We start from the raw sequence: 11,662 nt of genomic DNA, 5'->3' as shown, positions 1-11,662 counted from the left end.
ACTTACTATAGGTTTAGGGTTACTTGCATGTAATTATGCATAATTTATTGTTATTATAACAGTAAGTACATGTAACATGTAACAAGCACACCTTAAAATAGTTACCAAGTTTTCTCTGACGTTTGATGCAATTTGCTTGCTCAGCTGACAAAACATCACAGTCATAAACGACCATCTGTTTTACTCCATAGCTTTTAAAGCAGTATTTAAACGTGCAACAAATGTTTCAAACACTAGTTGGTAATAATAGTAAACTATATGGGTAATATTAATTACATGTACTTACTATAGGTTTAGGGTTACTTGCATGTAATTATGCATAATTTATTGTTATTATAACAGTAAGTACATGTAACAAGCACACCTTAAAATAGTGTTACCAAGTTTTCTCTGACGTTTGATGCAATTTGCTTGCTCAGCTGACAAAACATCACAGTCCATCTGTTTTACTCCATAGCTTTTAAAGCAGTATTTAAACGTGCAACAAATGTTTCAAACACTAGTTGGTAATAATAGTAAACTATATGTTGCATGTTTAATTTCGCAGATAGCATTTAATTATCATCTTGGACATACACTGCTACTTTGCATTTTCAATTAAATTTTGCATTGCACTTGATGGCCTAGTCAAATAATGAATATTTCATTGTTCACACTATAAATGTAGTCATTGCATTGCATTTTAGTACAGCACATACAATAGTGTTCAAAAACAGGTCACCTGGATATTCAATACTACTAAAAGTGGTAATGGATACAAGTCTGTACTTGAAATGGCATATATTTCTATAGTAAATAGTAGGTTTTCTATGCACTGTATGTGGAAAGAACTGCTTTAATTGCCTACTTGTGAATTAAATGCACAGTATCTTATGTGACTAAATGACCAGACAGTGTAAAATGCAAGTTTTTCACAGCATAAAGCATTGCTTCATGTAACTTTGTTTTTAAATAATACATTTAGTGTGTATTTTGCAAGTATGCCTTTGCCAACATTGCCATAAATAATGAAAAAGTGGGACTTTTATTTAAAAAAAAAAACAATTCAAATTCAAAAACAATTCAAATTAAAAGCCTTTCAAGACAGTGGGACATTCCATACACTGTTACAAATGTATACATAGAAGTATTGGAAACACTTTACAATAAGGTTTAATTTGGTAACATTAGTTAACATTAACAACTTTATACAGCATTTATTAGTTTTTAATGTTAAGTTCAACATTTACTAGAACATTAAAATAAAAAATTGTATCTGTTAACAATGCACTGAACATCATTAAAGGTTAATAAATGCTGTAAAAAATATTGCTCATTGTTAGTTAATGCATTAACTACGGTTAACAAATGAGACCTTTTTGCAAAGTGTTAACTAAGTACTCAAAAAGAAGCAGCACAAGACTAGTTTGCATCCAAGTTTATTTTTGAAATTCCCTACTCCCTCTATACAAGAAAAAATGACTTTCCACAAAGGCAGCAGTGAACTCTCAGTGATAGTAATATTTATGTTTAGGGCAGGGGGAAAAAATCATAAATCACAGTGTAAGCTTTCATTTTCTTTAAATACTCCTGCTGTCATCTTTGGCTGGGTTTGGCGGACAGTTTACCGTCAGGCCAAAGTCACGGGAAGTTACAGTTCAAGCCAATCGAGCTGCAGGCTTCAACTTTGCAAAAGCCAATGCAGGAATGTTACATTATACTCGGATAACGGAAATAATAATAAAAAAGAAAACGAAAATAAGAACAAGCCGTCCAACGTTTGCAACGCAGACCAAAAAAATGACTGCCAGGGATGCGACAGCACTTTTTAAATTTCATAAAATTGTATAGACAAAAAAATAAATCTACAAAAATGGTACTAGTAATATTACACAACGATTAAACGGGTTTCGTTCGACTACACAAAACCGAAGTTCTTGGTCTTGATGGCTAGTAAAAGTTTCTGTTTGAGAATCTGTTTGGAAGAGTAAAGTGGCACGTAGAGGCGAGAGATGCAGGTGTTGGCGGTGGGCAGGTGCTGGTCGTCTGGCGGCCGGATGGTGATGGAGGGCATGGGCTGGAATCCTTCTTCACTGGCCGGCAGAGACGGGCTGGATGTCCAGAAGTACACCTGCGGGCGGCACACACACCAATGCATTAACATCTGGCACAGGTTTAAGCAGGGCTGCACGATAAATCGAAATGAAATAAGAGTTATGATTGATGATCAGCTGACTTTCTCAGACCACACTGCTAGAAGAGCCCGCCCGGTCCTGCAGATTTGCTTTATTCAACATCAAGATCTGGGCCCGGTTGCATGAAAGTCCTTAAGTAATTTGACTTAGGTGTTGACTGAGGTAAGGGATTTCTTTAGGAGCATTGCAACAAACGTCTTACCTGTCACTCTTACCTAAGTGTTTATACTAAGCGTTTCACGGTAGTTTCTGGCAACATACGGCAATGGGCGCCACGGTTACTAAAGTTACTACATCTCACAATAAACATATGTATACATATCTATGACAATAAACAGAACATAATGAAATACAAACCTAACCAACTAAAACCCAGACAAACATTAAATAAACATGAGCGCCGCTTTGTGTACAGTCGTTACCGAGGAAACCGCTTTGTTTCTGCAGTGAAAGCGCCTCCTGCTGACCAATGACGGAAAATTGACCAAATGTGAAAATTAACCCATTGCATTGATATTGCATTATAAAAATCTAAAGACAAATTATATTTATATTGTTATTTAATTAATGTAATAATTGAGTAATAATAATTGATGTCATAATTGATAACTCGTCTATTTACTTAAAAATGTATGTAAAACCTTTTGTTTTGTGAAAACCTGTAAGTCATGCTTTTTACAGTTTAATATGTTACCCTAGTCATTGCCCTACTGCGCTCATATGATATTTTATTTGTGCAGGTCTTAAAAAATGTCTTAAGTCTTACATTTGAGTTGAAAAACCCTGCAGATACTGAGTTTAAGATGACTTAAGGGAGCTCTTTTGGTCCCTTCAGTTTATTAAGGTGGAATGGTTACTAAGGACTTTGTAGCAACACTAAAGGGAACACTTAAATAATTAAGGGGAATACTTAATGGCAGCCATAAGTTGACCCTTAGGTTTTTTTTCTTGCAACCCAAGTTTCACTAAGGGCTCCCCCTTAACCTTATAACTAAGGGATTTCTTAGCATAAGGGCTTTCATGCAACCAGGCCCCGGCCCTTTCTTTCGGAACATGCTTCACAACTCCTTGTTCAAGCTCTTGTTCTGTCCAGGCTGGACTATTGCAATGCTCTCTTGGCAGTTCTTCCAGCCAGTTCTATCAAACTTTTACAATTAATCCAGAACTCAGGCAGCAAGATTAATTTTTAACAAACCGAAAAGAACGCATGTCACACCTCTATTCATCAATCTGCACTGGCTACCAATAGCTGCTCGCATTAAATTCAAGGCATTAATGTTTGCCTACAAAACCACCACCGGCTCTGCACCCCTTTACCTAAATTCATTACTTCAGACTTATGTGCCTCTAGAAGCGTGCGTTCTGCAAGTGAGCATCGCTTTATTGTTCATCCCAAAGAGGCACAAAATCACTTTCACGGACTTTTAAATTAAATGTTCCCTCCTGGTGGAATGATCTGCCCAACTCAGTCTGAGCAGCATCTTCAAGAATCGGCTAAAAACACATCTCTTCCACCTTTATTTGACCCTCTAACTCTAGCACTCTCCATTCTAATTCTATTCTTAAAAAAAAAACTTGTCCCTTTTAGACCTGCACTCTATTCATGTACTAACTGCTTGTTTAAAAAAAAAAAACTAACACACTAGCTTTTCTAATCTTTTTGTATTCTATTTTTCTTTTTATTTATTATGTTAACAATATCAAAAAAGGCCTCTAACACTAGCTTGCTCTATTCTTTTTCTATTCTATCTGTTTTCTTTTTATTTATTATATAATAAAAAAAAACCTTGCTACGTGTACTGCGTTAAGCTTGTTATAGACTTGTTATAGCACTTGCGTATCATTGCTCTTTTGTTGATTCTGATTGCTACTGGATAAAAACGTCTGCTAAATGACTCATGATCATGATAAATGAAATCATAATCGCGATTAGGCAAAAGCTGCGATATTCATGCTCGCATCTTGTCATTGAAACACGGTTCTGGGATCAGTAGTAAATCTCCATCTGAAGGCCAGAGAAACTCCAAATACACCTCGCAGAAGAAACCCTGATAGATCGCTGCAGCTGAAAAAACAGAAGATTCAACTGCTTTCATTGATTCAACGTGACTAATAAACACACGACTACGGCAATATACGGTTTATCGGAGTTTGTTTTGTTATAATTTTCATTATAATAAAGTATATAATAATGCAATGCCTTTATCACGGCTTAGAATACTATAAAATATGTTGCGTGCCTTATTCTGTGTAAGAAGCCATCAGCTCACAGAAGGATTTATTTCAAACACTCGACTGACGTTAATGAAGTGAGTTTGGAGTAAAAATATGTTATTAAATGTGGTATTTTCACGTGCTTTCAGATGGAGCAGCATTTACTTCACAGAGCCGTAGGTCACTGAAAAGCTACGCAAACAGCTGTCATTATTGTGACCGATTTTTCCGATTTCATAATCGAGCGATTATATCGTCTGTGATTTTTCTTGCGTAGCTTGTCAGAGAACTACGGCTCTGAGTAGTAAATGCCGCTCGATCTGAAAGCAGGCGATAGAGATTTACTACTAATCACAGAACCGGCTTTACTGACGAGACGCACATGACAATCGCATTCGATTAATCGTGCAGCCCTAGGTTTACATTAATTCATATCAAGTAGGGCTGGGACAATAAATCAATGTATCAAGATTCATGGATTTTTGGAATGCATCACGATTCTCTCTGGAATCGATTCTGAGCTTAGATTTTAACAGCAGATGGCGCTCTAGGCTAGTTTTTAATTGCACTCAAAAACTCACGAAGAAGTCATGTAAGTGGTTAAATGTACATGCACCTTGGCTTTTATGCTTTTGAATTTTATGAATGATTATTTTGCGTTCCAAGTGGTGTGTGTGTGTAAGGAACTGGAAGCAAGCAGAGTACGACTGTTTCTAAAGCAGTGCCATCTGCTGTTCAAAACTAAGCTCAGAATCGATTCAAGAGAGAATCACAATGCATTCCAATAATCTCAGAATCGATGCAGAACAATTGCACGATTCACCCATTTATTGTCCCAGCCCTAATATTAAGTAGAGGAAAAAAGAGACGTTTTTACCAGGTCCTGGCGCTCTGTCATGCTCATCTTCTCAACGATGGACCAGAACCAGCGCTTGAACTGCAGCAGCTTCTCTGCATTCTCACCTGGACGATCAAAACCACACGATTACCAATGAAGAACAACCTACAAACTGCTCATTCTTCAGTTACGAACATTTGAACAACTGGGTCGGATTTATTTCATTCCATATAAGCAGAAAAAGTCATTGCATAATATCATTAAAAACAACAGGATATTCCAATAAAATATGTTTGTAGTCAATGGTGTCTTACAAAAACTCCAAATTATACACTATAACTATCTAGAATAATTTAACAATATTTTTCTTAAAACATAAAAATATAGCAATTGTGTAATAATTAAAAAAAGTGCTTTATATTCAGTTGTTATGCTTCCATCCAAAGTTGCAAATTAAACTGGAATATCACATTAAAGATTTGCAATTAAAGCTCTGTTTGCATCCCATGTGTTGAATACTTATTTTAGTATCACTGAGATATTAGTATTATAGTTTTTTTTTTTTATATATTTTCTGTTTTCGTTAGTTTTAGAAATTTTGTTGTGTGCTTTTGTCATTTTTATTAATTATAGCTTTTATTATGTCTATATAGTTTTTATTCATTTTATGTTTAAGACATTTATTTCAGTACTTCAAGTTAAACTAAATAAATGAGACATATCGCCTTGGCAACAAGCTGAAATATTTTTTTTGTTTGTTTTTTGTTTTAATGTTATTTCCATTTTTCCAGTAACAAAATGTTTAGTGATTTTAGTTTTAAATTTCTCAAGAAAGCAAGACTTGATATCTTCATTTTGCATTTAAAGTAAATCTTGATTTAAGAATTTTTAGATATTTGTATTGGAAAACAAAAAACAATAATAACATTCACAAAAATAATTATATTCATTTTTTGCAGTGCATGCAACATTTAATATCAAGCCTTAATGAATTTAAGACTTTCTGCTGAGTTAACCCTCTACCGCATGGTGTAGCCATATGGCAACATACTCTTTTCTAAGTTAGATCCACTATTGTATGCTGTTGCCGTATGGCAACATATCATAAAGTACCTTAAAATAATATTTTTTTCAAAAAATTTTTTTACAGCACTTCAAGTTAAGCCATTCTTAGAAAAGAAAAAGATTCAAATATTTTTTTCTATAGGTCTATCATAATGCGTGCGGTAGAGGGTTAAGACCTTAATTTTTAAAACCTGCAGAAACCTTGTAAGATTTGATGTAAGATTGTGTAAGATTTATCTTGGCCCAAATTGTGCATAAAAATACAAGGACGGAAATGCTTCTTTCAAAAAAACACTATTGTGACTAATTGGAATTTTCAAAGATTAAACTCTTATAATTGTTACAAATGGAACAAAGATCCCAAACTAACATTTTCAAATCATTCTGAATTCAAGTTCTTATGAAAAAGGGCAAAGATGTATCAGTTTCAAGCATCTTGGAGATCCAAAAATGTACCTGACTCATCATTGAAAGAGGTGAAACTAATGAGCATCTGGACGTTGACTTCTCCACAGCCGTTGACCAGCAGTCTGAAGTCCTCAGCCGTCAGGTCCTCCAGAGCGTTCTTTGGAAGCACATCCAGAAGACCCTTCCGCATGGCCTGCAAAACAACATCCTCACTTACACTTCTGCATGTTTCTCCTTATTTCTGGCAGAATTTTAAAAAGCAATGGCACAGATGAGAGAACATGTTCTTAAATCCTTCCTCGAACAGTAAAAGATGGGTTTAATTCTCAGGGAGTGCATGCACTGAAAAACTGTTTAGCTTGAATGCAATGGAAGTCACACTGGATAAAAGCATCTGCCAAATGCATGAGCATGCAAAAAAATGTAAGCTGCAAAATAAGATCCAAAATAGGGTTGTGACGGTGAGGACATTTTCCCACTGGTTAATCGACGTGTGACGGCTTCCGCGTATGACAGTTAGACGAAAGAGAGAGAAGTGTTTATTACGTTTGAAATATGGATATTTTTCTTAGAAAAAGCACATGGATTCGCTACAGGAGACCTTCATTCATACCCCGGAGCCGTGTGAGGCAGGTTTTATTCTGGATGCGCGCACTTTATTTGACGTGTTTTGGACTGTTAAATAGAAACACCCACCAACTGCAATAATGCTTGGAATAGCCGAGACAATTTTTAATATAACTCCGATTGGATTCGTCTGAAAGATTAAAGTCATATACACCTAGGATGCCTCGAGGGTGAGTAAAACACAGGCTAATTTTCATTTTAGGGTGAACTAACCCTTTAACGTGGCGTGATAGATCACTGTAGACACCTCAGATCAAGCGAAGTGCTTTCGCTTTACTACTAGTGGGTACTCGCATGCACATAATCAAAGGCATAGCAAAAGACTGGTGACAGTTTTATTTTTGTTCTGGAGCTGATGATCACTGCCACACTGGAGCGCTCTCGCCACCAACTGGACAGGGGTGGGAATTACAGTTACAAATTACAATAGATCACCCTCAAGTGTAATGTCAAAATAACAGACGTCCTTCAGATTTTTCCGTCACTGCTAAATAAATAAAAAAAATTTAAAAATTCCGTAAATGATGGGAAATTTTCAGTTAATGCGACCTCTGGTTCCAGCCCTAGTACACACCGGCTATCGCAGCAAGCCTAGTCCAGATTAATGTTCCAGATGGTCAAATTTCTGGCTCTTGGAGATCTAAAAAGCAGGAGCGTAGTGCACTCACATGCAGAGGCTGTTCTGCCACCACCAGCATCCGGTGCTCCGCGTATCTCCTCACGTACTCGTACACGTTCAGAGGCGTCACAGGCATGTTGACCCCGCCAACCAGGAGCTCCACCTGCAGATGCAGCAGGAAACCTTCAGTCATGTGCACAGGCTCCGCTCTAATGCTGACGCAAAGGGAGAACGCAGCCGTTACCTGTCCAGATCCTTCCTCCTTGCAGAGGTCGATAGCGAAGGCAAGGTCCATCGCTGCAAACACAGCCTCCGCCTCCTCGGTTTGAGAGTGACGAATCAGCTGCCGCAAACTCTCGTACATCACCGGGTCGAAGAACGCAAAGTCGTGCCAGTTCACCTGCAGCACAAGAGACGCAAACCTCAGTATGATTTCTGTGATGGAGAACACAGTATCCAGTCAATACAAATAAAACTTGCAGTACAAGTACATAGATTTTAAAGGGGAAAAAAAAAAAAACATTACATTTAATAAAATTATTTTTTTGTATTTGATTACCACAATTTTGGACAATAGATTAGTATTAAATTATAAATTCATAAAGCAGACAAAAAACAAAACATTTCAAAACATCAATTGTTAACGTTTTAGAAATGCAATTGATTAGATATGCTTTTTATTATTAATATTTAATAATACCAATATAGTGCAATACAGAAAAATTTAAACGGAAAAAAAATGAATTTAGGGGGGGAAAAAATTCATATGGCCCTAAAAAATTATCTGATAAATTGTTAAACAAAAATGACCTTTTCAGGGACCCGTTACATTCGTTTTATTCTGTCTGATTAATTGAAATCATGAAACTTAAAATTTGAATAAACAGCTGTGAATAACAACTTGGAATTTGGAAAAAATAAAATCCTAAATTTGGGGGGGGGAAAATACTTATTAAAAAAAATTTTTTTTTACACAGATTTCATAGGGCCGTTAAAAAAGTATTTTTCGTTAAAATAAAAAAAATACAAATTTAAACTGCATAACAAAAATGACTTTTATAGGGCCCTGTGAAATTGGTTTTATTTTTTCCCCTACATTTTGTTTTATTTTTTCCAAATTCTGTTTTCAGTTTTAATGGTTAAATTAAATGTTAGTAATCAAAAAGCATGTCAAATTAATTTAGTTTAAGTTTCATGAGTTCAATTAATTAGACATGCTTTTTTATTATTAAAATGTAATTTAACCAGTAAAACAGAATCCAGAAAAAATAAATTCACAGGGCCATAAAAAGGTTATTTTTGTTAAATCTTCTAATAAATTGATGTTGAATTGCATAACAAAAATTACCTTTTTAGAGCCCTGTGAAATCAGTTTTATTTTTCCTAAATTTATATTTTTGTTCAAATTCTGTTTTCCGTTTTATTGGTTTAATGAAATGTTAGTAATCAAAAAGCATGTCTAATTAATTGTAATACATAATTTAACAATTTATTCAAAGTTTCATGAGTTGAATTAATTAGACATGCTTTTACTAAAACTTTATTTAACCATTAAAACGAAATCCAGAAAACAACAAATAAAAAAAAAATTGAACCCATAAAAATTATAACAGAATTGGGGAAAAAATACAACGAATTTCATAAGGCCCAACCTCAGTAATATCCTGCAGTGATATGAAGTTAAACCTGTCACTATTAGAAATGTATTAATATTTAGACATTCACCTTCCTGCCGAGCAACACCTTGATGACGTGTCTGTTGAGTGTGATGGGGCAAAGTTCATTCTGCAACAGACATAAGCCAAGTATCCTGCAGGCAGAAGATCAGGGTCATTAGTTAGAAGTTCATATCGTGGTTCAGTCTCACACAGATGCTCAGGTGAACGTGTGTCTCGCACCTGCCGATGTTACGGAAGCAGTTGAGCCTGGCCTCTGTGTTCTTGCCTGGACGGGGCGAGTAAAAACCCCTCTTGCCGGGTTGGTAGAACAGAGGAGCGTTATCGTCTCCATCCTCTGGGTCGTCCAGCTCCATGTCAACCACACTGCGGGTCGAACCATGCCTCTTTCGGTTCTCCTGCTGGTGGAATATGGAAATTACAATTAAAATCAGATCACAGATGTAACATTAGGAAAGTCCGAAAAACCACACAGAGCAACTCCAAAACCCAATACAGCCCAAAATGATAAGAAGAGAGTTCTATGCTGAATCAAACCTGATGCAAAGGAGAAGAGTCAGAGAAGTCTTTGGGGTTTTAGACGCAACATACCTGTGCTTTCTCAGGAGTGTCGAGGAGGCCAAGGTCCAGTATACTGTCTGCGCCATTTTCCCTGCGAAAGAGAGAGAAGCTCATTAAATACTCCACTATCAGCAAAGACACTGGGTTTATTTCACAAAAATACCCAGGTCACCATAAAATCAAATGCTAAACAATAAATACATAAATTTAATAAATGTTTTAAACAACAACAATAATTTAATTAGTTTACATTTAATAGCATTTAATAATTATGTAATATTAATTATAATTAAACTGTTTGATAATTAAATGTTAAATGTATATAATAATTATTAAATACTATAATAATATTATTATTATTAAATAAGTATGCACATAATTAAATGTAGTTTATGTAATTATAGTATTTAATTATTAAAAACATTTAACAAAGTATTTTATTTTATTAAAATGTAATAATGTACAAAATTAGTACATTTAATAGCATTCAATAATTATGTAATTTTAATTATAAATATCCTATTTAATAATGATTAAATATTATGTTAAAAAAACACAAATTATTAACTACTATAATAACATAAAATACATTTATGTAATTATTATAGTATTTAATTATTAAATACATTTAATGTTTCATTTTACTTGACACTATTACCATAACACTATATTCACGAATTAGTAAGCACTTAAATGGTAGATATGCATGTATATAATTATGGAATACTATAATAGTAATTTCATAATTATGTACACAGTTATTTATGTAATTCATGCAATTATTTACATTATGAATTAAATGCATGTCCTTTTTTTAAATTTTTTTATTTAGATGCTCCAATATTCATCATAGCAAGGAATTCGTATTTGTATATGTGACATGTTCTTGACAGGTGAGGTGAGATGATTCACCTTCCGTGAGTTATGAGGAGCTCCATGGCCTCCTCCACACGGGCTCTGAGCGAGTCCTCACTGGCCAGGAGCAGCAGCAGCTGAGCGGGAGAGAGCTCCAGCAGCATGCCTGTGATTTTACTGGCAAATGCCTGTAGAGAAAAGCACACATCACACACTAAATCAGCTTCTCAAAGCCACATGTGTTCCTGTGATATGAGCGCTGATGGTTGTGCTGGTCTGTACCGGCTGCATGGCGTGCACTCGCGGGTAAAGTCTCTCTCCTAGAGCTTGTCTGTGAGCCGGCAGCGGCTCCGGTTCATCACTCGGGTTCCCTTCTGATGCAGGTCTGAACGGCCGTGTGTCGATCGACAGCTGTCTCCTCGAATCCCTGCAAAAAATAAATAAATAATTATTATACATTATATAAATATAATATATATATATATAAATAAATATTAATATGTATATTCATATATACATATGAAGAGTTCATTTGCAAAAACCGATAAACGACACTTAAAAAAAAAAGAAAAAAAAAAAAAGCTGATTGCCGTGCATTATTCTCCACATATAACACGATCTGAAC

The 11,662-nt window shown here is 35.2% G+C and overlaps 1 protein-coding gene across 5 annotated transcripts in view; it reads right to left on the bottom strand.

Annotated features, from left to right (window-relative positions):
* Positions 1-1,402: 1,402 nt before the first annotated feature.
* LOC107677650 (E3 ubiquitin-protein ligase UBR5) overlaps positions 1,403-11,662 on the bottom strand; it is a 90,592-nt gene continuing 80,332 nt past the window's right edge. For all 5 annotated transcript variants that reach the window (XM_016472637.1, XM_016472639.1, XM_016472638.1 and 2 more), the window contains 10 exons: positions 11,320-11,464; positions 11,095-11,225; positions 10,213-10,273; positions 9,844-10,022; positions 9,671-9,755; positions 8,190-8,345; positions 7,995-8,108; positions 6,748-6,892; positions 5,266-5,351; positions 1,403-2,110 (listed from right to left, as the gene is read on the bottom strand). In XM_016472637.1, coding sequence (XP_016328123.1) covers positions 1,898-2,110; positions 5,266-5,351; positions 6,748-6,892; positions 7,995-8,108; positions 8,190-8,345; positions 9,671-9,755; positions 9,844-10,022; positions 10,213-10,273; positions 11,095-11,225; positions 11,320-11,464 — 1,315 coding nt within the window. In that variant the 3' untranslated portion in view covers positions 1,403-1,897. The remainder of the gene's footprint in view (positions 2,111-5,265; positions 5,352-6,747; positions 6,893-7,994; positions 8,109-8,189; positions 8,346-9,670; positions 9,756-9,843; positions 10,023-10,212; positions 10,274-11,094; positions 11,226-11,319; positions 11,465-11,662) is intronic.

This window comes from Sinocyclocheilus anshuiensis, unplaced genomic scaffold, assembly GCF_001515605.1.
Source record: "Sinocyclocheilus anshuiensis isolate Anshui unplaced genomic scaffold, SAMN03320099.WGS_v1.1 scaffold796, whole genome shotgun sequence".
Classification (NCBI taxonomy): Eukaryota; Metazoa; Chordata; class Actinopteri; order Cypriniformes; family Cyprinidae; genus Sinocyclocheilus; species Sinocyclocheilus anshuiensis.
The sequence above is the reverse complement of the archived record's forward strand: the minus strand, read 5'-3'. Positions and strand labels throughout refer to the sequence as shown.